At 45.7% G+C, this 23031-nt stretch overlaps 1 protein-coding gene across 1 annotated transcript; it reads right to left on the minus strand.

Moving 5' to 3' along the window:
* Positions 1-1490: 1490 nt before the first annotated feature.
* Positions 1491-22527, minus strand: senp7b (SUMO specific peptidase 7b). Its single transcript, XM_085794282.1, has 19 exons — positions 22281-22527; positions 21299-21413; positions 20609-20691; positions 20315-20482; positions 17057-17154; positions 16821-16954; positions 16557-16725; positions 14644-14837; positions 14027-14060; positions 12057-12278; positions 10980-11298; positions 5415-5531; positions 3878-4000; positions 3563-3655; positions 3026-3093; positions 2426-2519; positions 2140-2208; positions 1865-2015; positions 1491-1698 (listed from the first exon to the last, which is right to left on the minus strand). The coding sequence occupies exons 2-19, from the start codon at positions 21410-21412 to the stop codon at positions 1558-1560; spliced, it is 2391 nt and encodes a 796-aa protein (XP_085650408.1). The 5' UTR covers position 21413; positions 22281-22527; the 3' UTR covers positions 1491-1557.
* Positions 22528-23031: the final 504 nt, after the last annotated feature.

Below are 23031 nucleotides of genomic sequence, written 5' to 3' on the forward strand. Positions count from 1 at the left end.
AGAACCAGAACCAAGACCAAGACCAGAATCAGGACCAGGACCAGCTTTAAACAGATGAACATCCTGTACTCTGTGTGTATGTGTGTGTGTGTACATGGACTCTTGATGTTTGTGTTCTCTGTGATTCTGTTGTTGTTGCCGTTGACGACCCCCCTCTCCCTCCCCGTCGCCCCCCACCAGTCTGATCCAGTTAATGAGCTGTAAGCTGATTGGTCCTCAGCGGGGGGCGCTCAATAAAACCCCCAGATTACCAGAGCAACACACACACACACACACACAGAGCGACCCGGTGACCTTTGACCTGGACTCCGATCCATCGACACCGATCAACTATTGATGATCTATAATAATAATGATAAAGCGCTGCGGGCCGTGAGGCGTTCAGGGACGCTCCGACAGCAGAGCGCCGCTGCTGCAGCTGTTGATGAAGAAATCCACATAAAGTCAAGTTTTCTAGGACACATCTGGAATCCATCGTCCAGCTGCTTGTTAAACTCTTTATTTACTCCTTTATTTCTCTTCCTCCACGTTCTGTCTTCATTCCTCCTCTCTTTATTCTTTCATTATTTCTTTCTCTCACTCTGTTTCCTTTGACGTCCTCTCATCACCCTTTTCTTTCTTTCTTTCCTTGTGTCTTTATTTTAGTTTCTTTCCTTTTGTCTTTATTCTTTCTGTCTCTCTTTCTGTTTCCTTTGAAGTCCTGTCCTCCCTCTTCTTTCCTTCCTTGTGTCTTTATTCTTTCTTTCCTTGTGTCTTTATTCTGTTTCTTTTTTTCTCTCCTTGTGTCTTTATTCTTTCATTCTTTCTCTCACTCTGTGTCCTTTGACATCCTCTCCTCACTCTCTTTCTTTCCTTGTGTCTTTATTCTTTCTTTCTCTCCCTGTTTTTTGATGTCCTGTCTTCACTTTTTACTTTTCTCTTTATTTTTGTTTCTTTCCTTGTGTCTTTATTCTTTCTCTCTGTTTCCTTTGAAGTCCTGTCTTTACTCTTTTCTTCCTTGTGTCTTTGTCTCTGTTTCTTTCTTTGTCTTTATTCTTTCCGTGTGTCTTTATTATTTGTTTCTTTTCTTGTCTTTATTTATTCTTTGTTTCTTTCTTTATTTGTGTTTTTACTCTTTCTTTGTGTCTTTATTATCTGTTTATTTGTTTGTTTCTTTTCTTGTCTTTATTTGTTTCTTTGTTTCTTTCTTCCCTCCCTCCATCTCACTCGTTTATTTCCAGTTCTCTCTTGAAGTTGTTTTCTCTCCTCAACCACAACATTTGTTTTTCTTGGACGAGCTCCTCGTCTTAGTTTTTGCCAGCCTTTCAAAATAAGAGCCTGCTGCTGTGCCCATGAAGCTTTTAGCCTTTCAAAATAAGAGCCTGCTGCTGTTCCCGTGAAGGTTTAACACTGACACGGTGAAGCAGTTTACACTTTTATTTTGACGGTTTGACTGTTGATTGATCAGTTTGTTGGTTATTGATGATTTCACAATAAGAGCCCGACACAAACATTATCAATAAATAACTTTTATTTTACAAAAACAGGAACAGGAAGTAGACAGGAAGTAGAAATGGCTTATTGCACGTCGTTCTGGTTCTTCTGGCTCTCGTACATCTTCAGGATCAGACCTCGGATCTCCTCGCGCTTCCGACGGACACGTTGCCGCGGAAACCAGTTGTCCAGACACACCGGGAGGTCGAAGTGCACGACGGGATTCTGGGGAGCCAATCAGAGAGCTCCGTTTACTCGATTGATCGGCTGAGGCCTGAGGCGATTGATTACCTGATCGTTGTTCAGATTTACAGTTTCATTGTGTATGTATCTGACCCTGTTACCATAACGACCCCCCCCCCTCCCAGGTCTGAGTGGTTGCCGTGGTTACCTGCAGGAAGCTCTCGGCGTACTGCAGCAGGTAAACGCCACAGTCGCTGCTGTTGTCCTGCTGAGGGACTCGAACCCGGCAGCTCGGCACCGACTCGCCCGTAAAGAGCCGCGGCGTCCGGCGCCGCACCTCCCACTCCACCTGCAGGTAGCTGCACAGGAAGGGGCGGGGCTTAGTGACGGACAGGTGTTACAGGTGTTATAGGTGGAGGAGGAGAGGAGAGGAGAGAGGAGGAGGAAAGTGTGTGTGTGTGTGTGTGTGTGTGTGTGTCTCACTCTCTGATGAGCCTGCAGACGTTGTCGTGGTACGACAGCTTCAGAGAATCCATGACCAGGACACACGGCCTAGACAGGAAACACCAGCTCTCGTCAAAATAAAAGCCCCCACCGTTCACCTTCAAAATAAAAGCCCTGACAGCTCACCTTCAAAATAAAAACACTGACAGCTCACCTTCAAAATAAAAGCCCTGACAGCTCACCGTCAAAATAAAAGCCCTGACAGCTCACCTTCAAAATAAAAACACTGACAGCTCACCTTCAAAATAAAAGCCCTGACACTCACCTCTTGGTCCGCCTGGCGCTGCGGCAGCCGAGCTCCGTGCACGCCGGCGGTCTGAGGCTCAGAGGAGGTTTTCCTGCTGCTCGCTCCGATGCACCTGAAACACACAGACACACCTGAGAACCTCCTCCTCCTCTCCTCTTGCTCCTCCTCTCTACTTCTCTCTCCTCTCTCTTCCTCTTTCTCCTCTTTCTTTCTCCTCCTCATCTTCCTCTTCTCTCCTCCTCCTCTCCTTTCATCTTCCTCTCCTCCTCCTCATCTCTCCTCCTCCTAATCTTTCTCTCCTCCTCCTCCTCTCCTTTCCTCTTCTCCTCATCCTCTCTTCCTCTTCATCCTCCTCATCCTCCTCTCCTCTCTTCCTCCTCCACTTCCTGCAGCTGTCCCTCCACAATAAAAGCCTGAGCTTCCTCTAACTGGAACCAGACGCTGAGTTTTTACGAGTCCAATTAGAGAAACGACGGAGCAGAACGTTTCATCTGTCACACACACACTTTTAATAATCAGGACTGGAGGAACACACTGACCCACATACCACACACACACACACACACACACTCGCTCCATACCCCCCCCCCACCTCCTCCTCCTCCTCCTCCTCCTCACCTGTTGACTCCTCGTACTGAAGCTTCTCCAGACCAGGAAAACACACGACCACCAGGAACCAGTGAGATCTACAACACAAGGACAGCATGAGAGGAGGAGGAGGAGGAAGAGGAGGAGGAGGAGGAGAGAGGGAGAGAGGAGAAGGAGAGATATGGGTGAGACAGGACAGGACAGAGAAGGAGGAGATGAGAGGAGAGAGTAGGAGAGAGAAGGAGGATAAGAAGGAGAAAGGAGCAGAGATGAGAAAGGAGGAGGAGGAGAGGAGATGAAGGAGGGAGAAGGAGAAAGGAGGAGAGAGATGGGGGAGAGAGGGGGAGGAGGACAGAGGAAAGAGGAGAAGGAGGAGAGGAGAGAGAATGAGGAGGAAAAGAAGGAGAAAGGAGGAGAGATGACAGGAGGAGGACAGAGGAGGAGAAGGAGGAAAAGAGGGAGAGGGGAAGAGGAGGAAAAGAAGGAGAAGGAGCAGATATGTTGAAGGAGGAGGAGAAGAGAGGAGGGAGAAGGAGGAAAAGGAGAGAGGAGGTGCGTGCGTCTTACTCTTGATTGACAGGCACAAACAGGAAGTCTTTGGTGAAGATGTCAACGTGGCGAGTCCAGGTCTTCACCCTCTGATGCCTCATGTGGCGGTCGCTAGGAGACAACAGGTCAGAGGTCACAGTGAGGTCACTTGACCGGGGTCAGAGGTCACCGGCTACGTTATGTCTAGACTGGCTGTCACAGCTACTAACTGTCCCTTTAGTGTTTTCTGTTCACACCAGAGTGGCAGGGACAGAAGGGGAGAAGCACCTGGAACCGGTTTGTTCCAGGTATCCATCGGTTACCGTCATGAGGTCACGAGGTCATGTGACTTACGGTACGGAGGGGGCGTGGTCTTCTCCGGCCGCTCGCCGTCTGCTCAGCTGTTTGAAGAAGAAGCTGCTGAAGACGTGACAGCGCTCAGACACCGGACCAGACGCTCCCTCCAGGAGGAGGAACCTGCAGGAGGAGGAGGAGGAGAGGAGGAGGAGGAGGAGGATGAGGAGGAGGAGGAGGAGGAGGAGGAGAGGAGGAGGAGGAGGAGGAGAGAGAGGAGGAGGGAGGAGGAGGAGGAGAGAGGAGGAGAGGAGGAGGAGGAGGAGGAGGAGGAGGAGGAGGAGGAGGAGAGGAGGAGGAGGAGGAGGAGGAGGAGGAGGAGGAGGAGGAGGAGGAGAGAGGAGGAGGAGGAGGAGGAGAGGTTAGGGTGTGTTTGTCTGTGTGTCTGCATACTTGCGAATGCGTAGTATGCGAGTTTGAGTATGCGAGAAGTTCCCGGATGGCAACTACACGAGATTCGCCAGAATGTTGAGTATACATGAGGAGCTTGCTACTCACACTCAAATTACCCAAGATGCAACGTAACGTGACGTCACGGATCGTATTTTCTTTACCGCGAACAAGAAAAAAAAAAAACTAAACAGGAAAGCACAAAAATGTTCCTGCTGAAGCCTGTTATTATGTGACTATATTAGGTTTTCATATTTTTTCATGCGAGAAAGTAACTGTTTAGATCCCCAATGTGCGGTTAGTTTATCCAAACGACGGCTGTTTAGAAGTTTGCCCCGATGATTTTCGGAGAAGTGAAGGGGGTAAATGTTGGTCTCATTGGGGTAAATCTAACAATTGTGGCAGTAGCAGAAGTTTGTTTGAATAAAAACCCACGGTTGGACAGAAGAGCAGCGCTGCCTTGGGGTCTGTAGCCTACGTTATGCACAGATAACACCACATTTACACCAATAAATAAATGTTTTACAATGAACCGGGCCGATCTCAGAGCTGACACAACTCTCCGGTAAGGCATCTTGAGCGGTCAAATGCCGCTAACGGGACGAGATCGGTCAAAACGGAGGGTTCAAGCAAAGACGCTTTATTTTGGTTCAAGCTAGCTACATCGAGGGTAGGTTAGCTTCCTATTTCAAAGTAAAAGCACGAATTCTATCGTCATGGTTTTCTCTATGTAAAGGGCAGCGGGTGTTTTATTTTGTGAAAGTAACCTGAAGTGCGTTGGTCACAACGGCTAGCTTGAGTAGCGCCGAATTCGTCTGAAGAAAATTGTAAACAGCTGGTATTTAGACAAATTAACGACACACTGCTGATCTAAACGGCTACTTTCTCGCCTAAACATGTTTGAAATGTTGATAAAGTGATATATTTACAGAGGTTAGAGCTAAAATGAAATCAGCTTCTGACTGCTGATTCAGCGCAGTGCATTATGGGTTATTATGTAGTAGCCTATGCTGCAGTGTAAACGCTCTGCATACTGTCTGATCGATGAGTATGCAGTATGGAGTATGGACAGTATGCAGTATGGAAGTATATAGTATGCGGTTTCGAACACAGCCTCCGCGTGTGTGTGTGTGTGTGTGTGACTGACTTGAGGTAGAAGTCGATGATGACGTCGTTGAGGAACTCTCCGGCATCCAGACAGGACAGATCCTCCTGGGTCACAGAGATCCTTCCTCTGGAGGGAGGAGCCGGGAACTGGATCAACCTGAGACGGGGACAGGGATCAGGACCAGGGTGGGGTTGCACCAGGTTGGCGTATCTCTCTACTAAATTCAGGATTTAGTCATTACTAAACCGCTACTAAACCCTTAGTAATTACTAGCTAGTTTGCAACTAGTTGTTTACTAATTTCGGTTGCACCAGACCAGTTTATGCAATCCCGTATCTAGTAAATTTTTGTATTTATTTGTATTTATTTATTTGCACCATAAAAAACGACAATTACAAAAAACAGAAATGAAAGAAGAATAGTAAGTGCAGGAGAGGTTAAAAAACCCTACATGGGCTTATAAGAAGCACCTCCCCAAGAAATATACACATTCAGAGGATAAATCAACAACAGCAATATGAGAAAGCAACAACAAATAACAACAAAAAAGGAAGCAATACAAGTGCCATTTTATAGCACACACTCAAAGAAGTCAGAAATAAAAACATGGGTATGTATAAATATAAAATAATTGTATTTAACTGAGTGTATGAGCATGTAAAGAGATAATGATCCAATGACAAATATACTCGAAAAGAAACCATTAGGAACTTTGATTTAACAGGTAAGCTTTCAGTCTTAACTTAAAAGTATTGAGGGATTAAGATAATTTAACAACATGTAGATGGGAATTCCAAAGTATGGAGCCTCTGTAAGCAAAAGAAAACTGAGTATGAGTAGTGCGGCAAAAAGGGGGATGAAGTTTATCAGTGTGTCTTGTGTTATAAGAATGGACCTGAGAGTTAACTGTAAAGAATTCATGAAAGGATTTGGGCAGCAAGTGGGAAAGATGGATATATTTATAAATAAATACACATGATTGAAGTATATTAATATCGTAGACTGACATTATCTGAAGATTCTTAAACAGAGGGGCAGATGGAGACAAATAATTAGAGAAGGTGGCTAATCTAACAAATTTCTTTTGCGCGATTAATAATTTCTGTAAATTAGAAGGATAAATGCTAGCCCAATATTACCGTAACTGAGATGTGGATGAATTAAGCTATAATACAGTATATTTAAAACTTTCTGAGATATGAAATCACGAATTTTTCTGATGATACCAATGGATTTCAACACTTTATTATTAACAAGTTTAATATGTTCGGACCATGACAACCTCTCATCAATTATTACCCCTAAAAATTTGGTGGAGGAAACCTGAATTATATCATTATCCCCAATAGTGATCTTAGCGCTGGATTTACAATATTTTTTATTTTTTCCCGTAAATATAATAAAATTAGTTTTTTTTACATTTAATGTCAACTTATTTATCTGGAAACCATTCAGAAAATTTAATAATGCCAGAATTGGCTTCACTAATTAAAGAATCAAAGTGACTGTGAGTCAAAATCAGATTAGTATCATCAGCAAAAAGTATTGGTAGCATCGTGGAAGAAACAGTTGCAAGGTCATTAATGTAAACAAGGAACAATAACGGACCAAGTATGGAACCCTGGGGGACACCATATGTTAACTGGGCTCTGGAGGAAGTACAACCATTGACATAAACAAACTGTTCTCGGTTTGAAACATAATTAACAAGCCAAATATATGAATAATCATGAAAACCATAACGATGTAACTTGGAAAGTAAAATAGTGTGGTCAACAGAATCAAAGGCTTTCGATAAATCTAAAAAAATACCCAAGGCATATTTATTGTTATTCATGGCTGTATAGATTTTTTCAACCAGCTGTAAGAGGGCCATATCTGTAGAATGATTTTCCCGGAAACCATATTGGTGCTCGTGTAAAATGCTGTGTTTATTTAAATGAGATAAGATTCTTTTTTGTACCAGTTTTTCTAAAATTTTTGAAAAACATGGTAAAATAGAAATTGGTCGATAGTTATTAAATGATCTTGTATCCCCAGTTTTATGAAGTGGGATAACTTTAGCAATTTTTAGATCTTTAGGCACACATCCCGTCTGCAAAGATAGATTGAAAATATACGTTAATGGTTCAACAATAGATGAAGACACAGATTTAATCAATGAGGCACAGATATCGTCATGGCCCGCAGCAGATATTTTCAATCTGCCAATGATTTCCATCACCTCTGCTATGTCTGTATTTTCAAACTGTAAAAGAGGGGGGAAGTTACCCTTTATGTAATCCAATGGATTTCTGTTAGAAGGTTTAATGTTCTTTGACAAAGCGGAACCCACTTGTGCAAAGAAATTATTAAATTCACAAGAAATTACATAAGGATCAGTAAATGTTACACCACCTTCATTGAACTCTGAAGGATGAGAAACAGAAGACTTTTGTTTATTCATAAGTTGATTGATAACCTTCCAAGTAGACCTGATATCGGTGGAATATTCTTTGAATGCGTAAGTGGTTACTAGCAGGTTACTAGTCGCATGAAGTGATGACAACAACTTGGCTACCCAATCAGCGTGCGGAGCAGAATGTACACAGGAACAGCTGGGCGCTTTTATTTTGAAGTGCGTCCCACATTGACACATGCCACCACATCCGGAAAGCCGGTGTAGGTACCAAATGTGTCCGGGCTGCCAGATGTGTCCGGGCCGCGACTGGCGATGACGTGGCACATCATGATTGGTCGTGGTGGCGTAATGCATTACTTAGATGCTACCGCGGATGTTGGCGAAGTTAGTCACTTTGCCCCAGACTAAATCATCTGTCACAAGCCACATCTCTTCTCAACAGTTTGACAGGCAATTTTCAGACAGACAATTCAGGAGAAAATGAACTTTGTTCCAGACCTGTCTCTGGCTCAACAACACACTCTCGGCAGATTTGGCACAGATCTCCTAGGCAACGCTAAACAAACGTTCGTGAACGCCCGCGCTAATTACAGTATTTTAATCATTTTCGTCTCTGTTAGCTGTGTAAATGTTTAATGTTATCATAAGAAAATATAAATAGCTCACATTCGTCTACCTACAACTTTTATAAATCCTCATGACCAATCACGATGCGCCACGTCATCGCCAGTCGCGGCCCCGGACAAATCTGGCAGCGCGGACACGTTTGGTACCTACACCGGCAATGTTGTGGTATTTCTATTTCACAGTACCGTTGTACTTGACCTGTGTCCCCAACCACATTCTGCATCGACCCCGTAGCGAAGTATAGTAACGTAGCAACGTAGGTAGAGCCACGTTCGGACCCGTGCTTAATTGCCACAGCTAACGTTAGCATGTCCGTGATCCACATTATGTGGTCGCGTATTTAAACGATACCGACAGTAAATATCTCTGGAGGATGTGGCGAAGTTAAGCGTGGCAAAAGCTGCAGAAGAGACGGATGAATAAAAGAAAAATGGCATAAAAGGGCTCTCACACCATCCCAACAAATAATCAGTACACTGGACTTTTGCTCTCTGTCGATTGGACCACTTTGTGATTTTGTGACATGCCAGGCTACAAGACGAGACTGTTGTTCACTCATGACGGACAAATATGGACACATGTGCAGACACACACGTAATCTGTATGTACTGTCTAGAGCTAAACTTCAGCTCTGTATACTACCTACTGCTGGAACATGTTATGTCAAAATGTCATAAGTAAAAGAAAAGAAAAGATCACGATAAAGATTTTATTCTGTGGGTAATGGGGGTGGGACTAGATAAGCTTTAGCTTCTCCCACTTTCCCTTTCGACCATGTGTATTGTATTATTTGAACTAAGATGAAGTGTGATGATGATGATTTAAAGCAGAAGTAAGTGGTCCGGTCGTTTTCGCTAATGCTGCGTTCCAGGCAGGCTTTTGAAATCGTAAATTACAGCTTCAAGTCACAACTTACGACTTTGTAGCGTTCCAGGCAACCCACTCGTGTTTTTCCGACCTGTTTTACCGGTGAAAGTCACTATAACGGCCACTCGTAACTTCCGACCGGTGAACTCGTACCAGATCGAACTGGTACCACTTCACGGTCGGAAAAATACGAGTTTCCTTGAACGCACCATAACAGTCCTCGTCCCTACGTCGCCACATTCACGGCGTTCCTTGGCTGCACACACAGCCCTGCATGCCGTTCTCTCTCCTCATTGGATAAAAACTGTAGGATACGATAAATGTTTTCTCCTCGGCTCAGAGCAGAGCAGAGTGACTGACAGACCCGTGTTTCAGTCCAAACACTCTATGTAAGTGATTGCTGTCGGAAGATATAACTATTTAAGACTTATATTAACACAAATATATCACTTACTTCTGCTTTAATTGACATGCCCGAAATAAACAAATAAATAAATAAATAATTATCAAAGTCCTCATATACATCTAAAGGTGGATTCTGTCTCTAAAAAGCCTTTTCCTAACGGCAGGTTCTCTGTTTTGTAAAGCAAGCCTCTCTAAACGAGCCGTTATAAGCTAGTTGTTGTTTTTTTTCAGTTGGTTTGATCCTGTGTGGACAAACTAACGTTAGGTAACTATAGGTCAGTCAGCCATGTGGAAACACTGGTATGACTGTCTCTTTTAAATGTTTGTGTGTTTGTCTTTATGGACCTGTGGAGTCTAATAATAAAGTCTTGATTGATTGATTGATTGATTGATTGATATAGGCTACTAGTAAACAGTTCCACAACCCCTAGGGTAGGTGTGAATATTTATTAAACACTTAGTTAATAGTTAGTTAATACTTAGTTAATAGTTAAAACTAGTTAGTTAATAGTTAAAACTAGCTCTACGTGATTCCTAGTAAAACTGGTGCAACCCATTTTAATTTATCTTGATTTAGTAAACACTTACACATTTACTAAGGTTAGTAAACACTTAGTGAGAGGTGGTGCAACCGGCTCCTGGACCTGGACCAGGACTAAAGGGATAGTCCAGCTTTTTTGAAGTGGGGTTGTATGAGGTACAAATTCTGACCAGGAGTTAGTCTGAGCCATGTCATGTCATTGTAAAGCTCTCTCTCTCCTGAACAATGATGTCATTTCCTTTGTCTCATAGCAACAAATCCTAAAAGTAGGATTGACAATAACAATCTCTGTAATTTTACAGTCCAAGTCTTTAAAGGTTGTTTTCTCAGTTTTTTCAGAGTTTTTCAGACTCTGAGCTAGAAATCTCCACTTCAGCAGCACTTCCAGACACCAAACCTTCCACTTTGATCCCTTTCTATATTCTGAAGGTTTTTACAGAGGGGATTGTTGATATATCATTCACAGCCTCATTTATACAACATTTTATTACTAAAAACATGGAGACATTAGATGTTTTAGGGCTGGTGACAGTATTTTCTCATTTACAGAGTGATAAAAAGAGATATCCACAATCCTCCTCTGTAAAAACTAAAGACTCTAATATGTCGACAAGATAAAACAAAGTAGCTTTATCCATTGTTCAGATTTCTGTTCTGGAAATATGCAAATTAGTGCATATTTAATGAGCCATTGTCTCATTTACATATTTAAACATGAGGTTTGGAACAGAAAATAAAAACTCTTTCATGTCGCTGCTCTGACCTGGTGGGAAGCTGCTGCAGACCGGAGGAGCTCAGACTGCACCTCCTCCTCCTCTGACTCCTCCTCACCGGGCTGGACTCCTCTGACTGGCCCAGCAGGGAGAGGAGGTGCTGGTCCAGAGGAGGAGGACAGGTTTTGAGGAGCAGCAGCCCGTCATTCCACTTCAGAGGGGAGGTCAGGCCACCGCAGGAGGAGGAGGAGGAGGAGGAGCAGCGTCCCCTCTTGTACTCCTCCATGTCCAAGATGGAGGCCAACAGAGCAGCCTGGAGCTCCTCCAGCTGCTCCTTCAACACCAGGAGGAGGAAGGAGCAGGGAGGACCTGGAGAGGAGGAGAAAGGAGAGGAGGGGGAGGAGGAGGAGGAGGAGGAGGAGGAGGAGGATGAGGAGGAGGAGGAGGAGGAGGAGGAGGAGGAGAAAGGAGAGGAGAAGAGAAGGAGGAGGAAAAGAGAGGAGGAGAAAGGAGAGGGGAAGAGGAGGAGAAGAGAGGAGGAGAAAGGAGAGGAAGAGGAGGAGGAGGGAAAGAGGAGGAGAAGAAAGGAGAAAGGAGAGGAAGAAGAGGAGGAGAAGAAGAGAGGAGGAGAAGAGAGGGGGAGGAGGAGAAGGAGGAGAGGAGAGGGGGTGAACAAGTGGAGGAGGAGAGGAGGATGAGGAGAAGAGAGAGAAGGATAAGAGGAGGAGAGGGGAGGAAGAGGGGAGAAGAGAGGAGGAGGAAGATGAGGGAGAGAGGGGAAGAGGAGGAGGAGAACAGGAAGAGAAAGAGGAGAAGGAGAGGAGGAAGAGGAGAAGAGGAGGAGAAGAGGAGCAGGAGAGGAGAAGAGAAGAGGAGGAAAAGAGGAGGAAGAGGAGGAGGAGGAGGAGAGAAGAAGAAGAGGAGGAGGAGGAGGAGAGAAGAAGAAGAGGAGGAGGAGGAGGAGAGAAGAAGGGGAGGAAAAGAGGAGAAAAGGAGGAGAAATATTCCAGATTGAGAAACAACAGAGCAACTACCCTCTTAGTTTAGTTTCCGACTGCAGCTTCAATGAGTTCAGCTGATTATTATTATGGGATGTCCATGAAACTGAGCGGTGGGCGTGGTCTGACCTGGGGGGGCGGGGCTCTGCAGCGCCGCCACTTCTCTCTGCAGCAGTCTGGCCTGAGCGTCCGTCACCCAGAGGAACAGCAGCGAGGGGGCGGGGCCTGTCCATCCGTCCAGCAGAGCTCCGCCCCTCGCCACCTCGCCGCCGTCCCACACGCCGTAACCTCTGACCTGGGACGCCACCACCGTCACCTCCACTGGCTCCTCCTCCTCCTCCTCCCCAGACACTGAGAGGAGACGCAACAGAGAGGAGTCATGTGACCTGGTGTAGAGGAGGAGAAGGAGGAGGAGACAGAGAGGAGGGGGAGGAAGAGGAGGAGGAGGGGACAGAGAGGAGGGGGAGGAGGGGGGGAGGAAGAGGAGGAGGAGGAGACAGAGAGGAGGGGGGGAGGAAGAGGAGGAGGAGGAGACAGAGAGGAGGGGGAGGAGGAGGAGGAGGAGATAGAGGAGGAGGAGGAGGAGGAGGAGATAGAGGAGGAGGAGGAGGAGACAGAGAGGAGGGGGAGGAGGAAGAGGAGGAGGAGGAGATAGAGGAGGAGGAGGAGGAGACAGAGAGGAGGGGGAGGAGGAGAAGGAGGAGACAGAGGAGGAGGAGGAAACAGAGAGGAGGGGGAGGAGAAAGAGGAGGAGGAGATAGAGGAGGAGGAGGAGACAGAGAGGAGGGGGAGGAGGAAGAGGAGAGGAGAGGAGGAAGGAGGGGGAGGAAGAGGAGGAGAGAGAAGAGAAGAGGAGGAGGAAGAGAGAGTAGAAGGAAGAGGAGGAGGAAGAAGAGAGAGGAGCAGGAAGAGGAGAGAGACGAGGAAGGAAAGAGGAGGAGAAGGGGAGGAGAAAGGAGGAGAGAGAGAGGAGGAGGAAGAGGAGAGAGGAGGAGGAGCAGTAGTAGAGGAGGTGTAGAGTAGAGAAAGAGGAGTAGTGCAGGAGTAGAGGAGGAATAGAGGAGGATTGGAAGAGGAGGAGAAGAGGAGGAGGTGTATAGAAGGAGTAGAGGAGGAGTAGAGGTGTAGAGGAGGAGTAGAGGAGGAGAAGGAGAGGAGGAGTAGAGGAGGAGCAGAGGTGTAGAGGAGGAGCAGGAGGAGGAGGTGTAGAGGAGGAGTAGAGGAGTAGAGGAGGAGGAGGAGGAGGAGTAGAGGAGGAGCAGGAGGAGGAATAGAGGAGTAGAGGAGGAGGAGGAGTTGTAGAGGAGGAGCAGGAGGTGTAGAGGAGGAATAGAGGAGTAGAGGAGGAGGTGTAGAGGAGGAGGAGGAGGTGTAGAGGAGGAGTAGAGGAGGAGGTGTAGAGGAGGAATAGAGTAGAGGAGGAATAGAGGAGTAGAGGAATAGAGGAGTAGAGGAGGAGGAGGAGGTGTAGAGGAGGAATAGAGGAGTAGAGGAGGAGGAGGAGGTGTAGAGGAGGAATAGAGGAGTAGAGGAGTAGAGGAGGAGGAGGAGGAGGAGGTGTAGAGGAGGAATAGAGGAATAGAGGAGTAGAGGAGGAGGAGTAGAGGAGGTGTAGAGGAGGAATAGAGGAATAGAGGAGTAGAGGAGGAGGAGTAGAGGAGGAGTAGAGGAGGAATAGAGGAGTAGAGGAGTAGAGGAGTAGAGGAGGAGGAGTAGAAGAGGTGTAGAGGAGGAATAGAGGAATAGAGGAGTAGAGGAGGAGGAGTAGAGGAGGTGTAGGGGAGGAATAGAGGAATAGAGGAGTAGAGGAGGTGTAGAGGAATAGAGGAGTAGAGGAGGAGGAGTAGAGGAGGAATAGAGGAATAGAGGAGTAGAGGAGGAGGAGTAGAGGAGGAGTAGAGGAGGAATAGAGGAATAGAGGAGTAGAGGAGGAGGAGTAGAGGAGGTGTAGAGGAGTAGAGGAGGAGGAGGAGGTGTAGAAGAGGAATAGAGGAGGAATAGAGTAGAGGAGGAGGAGTAGAGGAGGAGAGGAGGAGGTGTAGAGGAGGAATAGAGTAGAGGAGGAGTAGAGGAGGAGGAGTAGAGGAGGAGGTGTGTACCTGTCAGAGGGAGGATGATTCCGTCCTCAGTGACCTACAACAGTCAGAGAGTGAGAGTTAACACACATTGTGTTGTTTGTGTTGTTTTTATGGTGCAGATGTTGACCAGCTGCTGAAGCTCCGCCCCCTGTGACACGCTGACCCACTAACCTCCTCCTGCCTCCTGCCCCCCCACCTCCTCCTCCCCCCACCTCCTCCTCCTCCTCCTCCTCCTCCTGCACCTCCTGCTGAGTCTCCTCCATCGCTCGTTAACGACTCGTTAAGAACTTTATAACCATTTACAGCGGCTCTGGTGACGTTGCCATGACGACAGCTTGGCGTCTCTAAGGCCAAAACCGACCGAGGTGTTTTCCAGTGACACACACACACACACTCACTCACACACACACACGTACAAACACACACAATGAAACAAACAAAAGCTGGAAAACACATGTGAGTTATTAAAACCACAAGCAACACAATACAAGTGTGTGTGTGTCTGGATCAGGACGTGGAAAAACAGGAAGAGTTTAGAAACGCTGTGAAGTCCCACAGCAGCTGCCTGACAGTGAACGCACCACGGTTACACACACACAGACACACACACACACACACACACAGACACAGACACACACCTTCATGGCCGCCGCGGCGAGGGCGTGCGTCAGGCCGGCGTGCAGCGAGGAGAAGTGGAGCTGCAGGAACGAGGGCGGCGCCGTGTGGACGCTGGGCTCTGATTGGTCGGTTGGAACGGCGCTCTGTGATGCGTCTCCTCCTCCCTGCTCCTCCTGCTCCTCCTCTTCCTCCTCTTCCTCGCTCGACAACACAACTGGAGGTGGAAACAGATCACAGATCAATATCTATCTGATCATCATCTGATTGATTGATTGATTGATTGATTGATTGATTGATTGATTGATTGATTGATTGATTGATTGATTCAGGGATGCAAACGGGTCAGGACCAAAAAAGAGAGGAATTGTCTGGCGGGGGGGGTTCCAGTAGTTCAACCCCAACCAAGTATTGGGCGCATATAGATGGACATAGTTTTCAGAGGGCCAACATTTCTATATTAAAAATGCTTTAAAAAAAAAAAAAAAAAAAAAAGAGATACTGATTTTTAGGTCTTCACTGAATGTTAGTCATTATTATTACTATAAACTGAATAAATAAAGACATGGGATGTTTCATTCAGTGTGTAATGGACATATAGGCCTATATAATGTGTTAGTTTCACTTTTTGAATTGAACACATTCTACATCGCGGAGGCGACGTCTTTCCACTCCCTGCACCTCTGAAACGGGGCAGAGCTCCGTGGGAGACACCTGCCTGACACAGCAACGTAGGGAACCGTGCATGTCCGCGGCTCACAGCTCCACGGACATGCACGGGGGGAAAAAACGCCATCGCACCGACTGCACGCGGCTACGCGCCGCTTTGGGTAACGAGCGCGCATGTCGCGCGTCAACATCGGAGGTCGGCTGTTATCAGTATAATCAGAGACCATGAATGAGTTTGCCTCAGTTTCACGTGATTGTCACTGTCAGCCTGTTAGAAAAACATTTTACTGACCCGAGCTGAGACGCTGAGACCCCCCCTCCCCTCAAAAACAAAAACTCTTCGGATCTGAACGATTCACACAAGTCACCTAATTGGTCATGAAAAAAGCGAGTTTCGCTTTTCGGCGCGCTGTTTGCATCCCTGTTGATTGATTGATTGATTGATTGATTGATTGATTGATTGATTGATTGATTGATTGATTGATTGAAGAGGAGGAGGAGGAGGAAGAGGAGAAGAAAAGGAGGAAAAGAGGAGGAGGAAGAGGAGAAGAGCAGGAGAGAAGAAAAGGAGGAAGAAGAGAGGAGGAAGAGGAGAAAAGGAGGAAAAGAGGAGGAGAGGAGGAAAAGAGGAGGAGGGAGAGAGGGGTTAGAGGAGGAGGAGAGGAGGAAGAGGAGGAGGAAAGAGAGATGGGAAGAGGAGGAGGAGGAGAAGAAAGGAGGAAAAGAGGAGGAAGAGGTGAAGAGGAGGAAAAGAGGAGGAGGAAGAAGAGAGGAGAACAGGAGGAAAATAGGAGGAAGCGGAGAAGAGGAAGATGAGGAGGAGGGAGAGAGGGGAAGAGGAGGAGGAGAAGAGGAGAACAGGAGGAGAAGAGGAGGAGAGAAGAAAAGGAGGAAGAAGAGAGGAGGAAGAGGAGAAGAGGAAGATGAGGAGGAGGGAGAGGGGAAGAGGAGGAGAAGAGGATTATGAGGAGAAAAGGAGGAGGAGAAGAGGAGGAGGAGGAGGAGGGAGAGAGGGGAAGAGGAGGAGGAGGAAGAGGAGAAGAGGAAGATGAGGAGGAAGAGGAAAAGAGGAAAAGGAGGAAGAGGAGGAGGAGGAGGAGGAAGAGGAGGAGAGGATACAGATAAAAAGAAAGAGGAGGAGGAGAGGAGGAAGAGGAGAAAAGGAGGAAAAGAGGAGGAGGAGGAGAAGGAGGAAGAGGAGAAGAGGAAGATGAGGAGGAGGAGGGAGAGAGGGGAAGATCGATCGATCGATCGGTGATCGACTCACTGGGCTCCGTCGTCCTCGTCTGTCGAGGCGTCTGATTGGTCCTCCTCTCCTTGAACTCCCTCCACCTGCGTCTCTGCGCCTCCCTGGCCTCCTCCATGGCGGCGGCGATGGCGACGGCGCTGCTCCTCCACGCCGTCCGGTCCAGACTCCGCCTCCGGCCCGGCGACGCCTCGGGATCAATACGCCGTTAATCTACTGATCTATTGATCTATTGATCTATTGATCGATCAGTGTTTGCAGACAGACGGACAGACGGAGCGTTACCTTCTCCTCGCCGGCGTCCTGTTCAGGCTCCGCCCCCTTCCTCTGACTCCCAGCATGCTCCTCACCTCGGAGCTTCGCCAGGGAGTCCACGGTCGCCACGGAGATGATTTTAGACAACGGCGGCGACGACAACCCTGGAGGTGAAAACAAATCAATACATTATCAATAAAGTTTAAACTGCTGCTGCATTGATTATCATTCTGATCGACTAATAATCAATAACGCTCCAGTCGGACCTGATTGGTCCGTGCTCTTCTGCTGTGGCGGCGGCGGCGGGCACTGGACGCTGAGCTCAGGCTGCAGCAGCCGGTCTGACGCTCTCTTAGGACGCCACCTGGTGGACGGACAGAGGGACAGCGTCAGTCTCTCTCTATTCTATTATTATTATTCTTTCAATTATTTTACATGATTTAACTCTCTGTGAATTAAATATGTATTAAATATTAAACATTTCTTCTGTCTATGAGTTTCATCTTTTCATCTTTTTGATACCCTACGTTGTTTCTGTATTTTAATCGTGTTGTTTTTATATGTCAGCGTCTTTGAGCACTTGTAAAAGCACGTTATAAAGAAAATGTATATTATTATTATTACTACACAACAACCGTTTATTTAGAACCAATGATTATTGACTCTGAGTTGTTAATTATCACCTTCACTGTTAGAAAGTCTCTGTTTGATTTTAATTTCGGCTCTTGACTCTCAGTCAATTCAAATCAATTCAATTCAGCTTTATTGGCATGACTGTCACAAAGACTATGTTGCCTACGCACAAAGACACAATGAAACAAAACAATAAACATCAGAGTTATAAAGAACTACAAAGTATATACAGAATAAAAAACTTAAGAGAAAATAAATAAATAAATCTTTCTCTCTGTGTCTGTGTTTCTGTAGTTCATCGATCTCCAGGTTCCAGTTGTTCAACTGGTTTAATCTGGATCTAAATGATCCGGATGTTTAAATCCCGTGTTTTTCTATCCAGGATCAATAATCAATAATCCGTCTTTACTTTGATCCCAGTTGTTCAAAGCTCAGTTGGATTGGATCAGTCTGATACAGATACCGAGTGTTAAATTTGGGGAAAATAATTCAAAGTTAACTCAGAGTCAGAGCAGTAAAGGTCAGTTTACAGCACCAGGAACTTGTTGTTGGTGCAAACATAAAGGTACCAAAAATAGAATAGAATAAGAATTTAGAGAATTAAGAATTTAAATAAAATAAAATAAAATAGAATGAATTCAAATATTCTGGTGCAAAAGATACGCATATACTATATACAAAAAGCAAATATGCAGATACTATAAATACACATATACTATATAAAAGAATAGAATAAAGAATAAAGATTAGGGCCGGGACTCGATTAAAAAAATTAATCGCAATTAATTAGAGGCTTTGTAATTAATTAATCGCAATTAATCGCATTTTAATCGCATATAAATATTTGACCTGAGAACAGTGAGAAGCATTTTTTTTTTTCACATGGATTTTAGTATACCATTGAATGACTGAATACATAAGCTTAAGCATTCAAGGTGGTACTTAACCAAGACCAACAGACTAGGGATGCAAATTATCGATTAATTCATTAATCGATATTTGATACAGATTTTGGTCTTTCCTGCCAATACAATATGATGATTACTGTAGTATTTAACTAGGCTACTTAAATCACAGTAGCATAAACTGATTTGTTGAACTAAGCCTGATGTAAACATTAATAAAACTCAGTAACCAATCACACAGGCAGCTCCATGTTGTCCCTGTGTGATGTTCAGGGACAGGTCAGGACAGTCTGAAGAAAGAGCTCTGGGGTTGAAGTCTTATGCACCATGAGACACTGACAGGTCTGTAGCTACGTCTTGACCACATATCAGCTGTTCAGCTGCAGCAGCGGAAACGCTTTTTTTTTTTTTTTTTAAACACACCCCCCCCCCCTCCCCTCCCCTCCCAGAGCGGAGCAAGCAACAAGCCTGCTGCTGCCTGCAGAAACCGAATGCGGAGTAAAATGTCATATTCACAGTCACAACTTCCACAATAAAACCAAAGATTACCTGTTCAACATAAACTCAGCACCGCTGCTGCAGCAGCCTGACCGGGGGCTCTCTCTGAACCGCGGCGCTCCAGGCCCCGACTCTTCCTGCTCCTCTCCCCTAGACACAGGACCCTGTCCTGGGTCACCCAGCGCCAAGAGTCTCCCTGTAGCATGAGGCTGTGCTCGGCGCTAGCCTACTAATGGCGGCGGCGCCAGTCCCGATGCCGCCGCTGTGCACCAGCTGCCGGTAATGAGGCGGTGCCAGTTGCCGTCGTCGCCGTCCCCGGCAACGGGACCGCGGCGACCGCTGGTACGAGCAGCGCCACCATTAGCAGCCGTTAGCACAGCCTCATGCTACAGGGAGACTCCTCGCGCCGGGTGACCGGGCACATGGTGCTGTGTCTGGGGAAGAGGAGCAGGAAGACCGGGGCCTGGAGCTCCGCGGCGCCGCGGTGCAGAGACCCGCTCAGGCTGCGGCTGCGGCTGGAAGCGGCTGTGTGACAGGGAGAGGAGGAAGACCAGCAGCTCAGCAGGGCCGCGTGTATATCGGACCACAGGTAGACCATAGCTTTAACTCGTTACTCACTGGTTTCTTAGCGATGGTACAGCCTGAGGCCAGTATACAACAGGTAACAGTGTTGTTGTCTCTTTTCACCTCCTCTCTCCCTTGCAGTGATCAGTGCATGGATGTATTATATTAACAGTGTCAGCAGCTTGTTAGATGATTGTGCTCCAGTGTAATCAGTACGCCTGAAACTCATCCAGTCAGAAACGTTCCGCGGTGCAAAATAAGTGCGATTAAATGCGTTAATTTCTTTAACGCGTTAAAGCAGAAGTAAGTGGTCCGGTCGTTTTCGCTAATGCTGCGTTCCAGGCAGGCTTTTGAAATCGTAAATTACAGCTTCAAGTCACAACTTACGACTTTGTAGCGTTCCAGGCAACCCACTAGTGTTTTTCCGACCTGTTTTACCGGTGAAAGTCACTATAACGGCCACTCGTAACTTCCGACCGGTGAGCTCGTACCAGATCGAACTGGTACGACTTCACGGTCGGAAAAATACGAGTTTCCTTGAACGCACCATAACAGTCCTCGTCCCTACGTCACCACATTCACGGCGTTCCTTGGCTGCACACACAGCCCTGCATGCCGTTCTCTCTCCTCATTGGATAAAAACTGTAGGATACGATAAATGTTTTCTCTTCGGCTCAGAGCAGAGCAGAGTGACTGACAGACCCGTGTTTCAGACCAAACACTCTATGTAAGTGATTGCTGTTGGAAGATATAACTATTTAAGACTTATATTAACACAAATATATCACTTACTTCTGCTTTAATGTTTGTGTAATTAATTAATCGTAATTAACGCGTTAAAGTCCCGGCCCTAATAAAGATATATACAAAAAACTTGATTTACTTTATCCGGCGCCCTGCGTTTCTCTGGAGGAACTCACTCACCCGTTGGCTGTCGACCACGGCTCCGCCCTCTGCCCCGCCGCCTGTGATTGGCTCGTGGAGCGCCCTAGTCCCGGAGCTCTGTGATTGGCTGTCGTGGCGGCGGCGGCTGTGTTGAGTCCCAGCAGCGTCTTCACCTCGTCCCTGAACGAAAGTTTACATGATGGCGCTCTGAACAACAATAACAACACGGTGTCACATTCAGGGCAGCTGGGAAACCTCAGCGCTGTTTCTCTGTGTGTCTGTGTCTGTGTGTGTGTGTGTGTGTGTGTGTGTGTGTGTGTGTGTGTCACAAACCTCTGTCTGTCCGTGGCGGAGCCGTGAGAGTTCCCAGCATGCATCCTGCTGCCCCCCCCTCTGCTGGACTCGGCCCCATAACCCTGTTCACACAGAACCACACACATGAACGACTCAGTGAGTTCACATGGACTTGAGTTTCCCAACGGGAAGAGAGAGCGACAACATCTCACCTCTGACCAAGAGCTGCAACTAACCATTATCTTCATTATAAATTAATCTATCAATTATTCATTTAAACGATTAATCGATCAGTTGTTTGGTCAATAACATGTTAAAAGCACCAATCAGTGTTTCTCAAACCACCAGACGACGTCCTCAAATGTCTTGTTTTGTCCACAAACCAAAGAGAGACTCAGTTTATTGTCATAAAGGAACAAAGAAACCAGAAATATTCACATTGAAGAAGCTGGAATCAGAGAATCTGGACTTTTTTTCTTTAAAAAACTACTCGAAGTGATTATTAACCCTAACTGATTATTAGATTATCAGAATAGTTGAAGATTAATTTAATAATCGATTATTGTTCGATTAATCGATGAATTGTTGCAGCTCTACTCTGAAGTTTACATGCACAAACTCACAAACCGGATCCTCAAGTCCATGTAAACACACGGACTGACAGATCAGTCATTCCACCTTAACACCACCTTAAGACACTGACGGTGAATCATAATAATACTGTACCACCTTAAACTGTGGCGGCGTGCTGTGGAGGCGGGACAGCGGTGACCGCAGGTGGACGTGGGCAGAGTCGCCATCTGATGGCTGTTTCCTCTTCGGGATTTTGAATGGAGACGCCATCCTGTCCACACACACACACACACACACACACACACACACACACACACACAATCAAACACATATACTGTCATGAATTTTGGTCCATTCTTCTTCCTTAGCATCTCTTCTTTCAGAATAGTGGAAAGAAAAGGTAGAAATATTTAATTTTACTTCATTTTGTCTATAACTTTCCTAAATTCAAAGCTCTCTCTCTCCTCAACAATGATGTCATTTCCTTTGTATCAACAACAAATCCTAAAAGTAGGATTGACAATAACAATCTCTGTAGTTTTACAGTCCAAGTCTTTAAAGGGCGTTTTCTCAGAAAGAGTTTTTCAGACTCAGACTCTGAGCTAGAAATCTCCACTTCAGCAGCACTTTCAGACACCAAACCTTCCACTTTGATCCCTTTCTATATTCTGAAGGTTTTTACAGAGGGGATTGTTGATATATCATTCACAGCCTCATTTATACAACATTTTATTACTAAAAACATGGAGACAGTAGATGTTTTAGGGCTGCTGACAGTATTTTCTCATTTACAGAGTGATAAAAAGAGATATCCACAATCCTCCTCTATAAAAACTAAAGACTCTAATGTGTCAACAAAATAAAACAAAGTCGCTTTATCCATTGTTCAGGTTTCAGTTCTGTAATTTCCCAGTTTGGGAATCAATAAAGTATATTTATGGAAATGTATGCTAATTAGTGCATATTTCATTAAATATTCCCACGTTTTTTATACATTTAAACATTAAATTTGACAAAACGTGTAATACAGAAAACAATTGTCTTAATGTGAGAGATAAACCTGTTCAGTTTCATGGTGAAATCTGTTAGTTTAACCTATTAAAATCCAGAGTCCCCTACTGTTTTCAATCTTATTCACCTGCAGTGTCTCAGCTTAGCCCCGGTGAGCTAAGCTAAGCTAAGCTAGCTGCTGTTGGACTTCTTCTTCTTCTTCCGGTTAAACGGTCCTAAACTCTTCGGCGGGATCATGTGGCGGGAAGCAACGCGCTGTCTGCTCGATGACAAGTGAAGAAAATAATTTTAAAAATGAACTTTAAAACCACATTTGTCTCGTTTCTGTGGCTGCAGCTGCTGCTGTGGACGAAAACACTCCAGAGAAGCCAGACGACAACATCCGCTGCGTCACAGAGCGTGGTTACGTCATCAAACAACGTGCGCTTTGTTTAACTTTATAAACACTCCAACCGTTTACAAAAGACAAAAGGCGGCAAAATGGCGGGTCAGTTAAATTTTATTGACAAATTAACATGAGTTCCTTGGATAAAAACAAAAGAAAACAGTACGAATTTTAACAAATACAAGTCACCAGCACATTTAATAACAAGAACTTCATCTATAAACGAAAACAAGTTTACAAGAATCTGTTAGAAGAGTTTAAAATTTACTGATTTAATTCAAGCACTGTGTTAGCCTACTTTTTAATATTGCCTATCCACCTTATTCCTGGGGTCGTTACTGTAGAAACGGTTATGGGTGGAACTTCCGGTCAGCACCGGAAGTAGCGGTGAGCCATTGGCTAACAGCAGTGGTTGCTAGCGGTCTTCATTACTGTTAGCGGTTTATTTGAAAGTTTTCACATTGTTTTCTGTTTTCTTAGTTAATTCGGTAGA

Source organism: Trachurus japonicus, chromosome 2 (genome assembly GCF_045865225.1).
Source record: "Trachurus japonicus isolate A0001 chromosome 2, Traja_1.0".
In the NCBI taxonomy this organism is placed as follows: domain Eukaryota; kingdom Metazoa; phylum Chordata; class Actinopteri; order Carangiformes; family Carangidae; genus Trachurus; species Trachurus japonicus.

Bases quoted from the DNA above. Each gene is read 5' to 3' on its own strand.
- senp7b (XM_085794282.1), bottom strand. From the start codon at position 21,412: ATGGCGTCTCCATTCAAAATCCCGAAGAGGAAACAGCCATCAGATGGC. The intron at 11,299-12,056 runs GTCAGACCACGC...CCTCCTCTCCAG, and splicing joins GCAGAGCCCCGCCCCCCCAG to GTCCTCCCTGCTCCTTCCTC. The intron at 3,656-3,877 runs GTAAGTCACATG...GTTGTCTCCTAG, and splicing joins GACCACGCCCCCTCCGTACC to CGACCGCCACATGAGGCATC.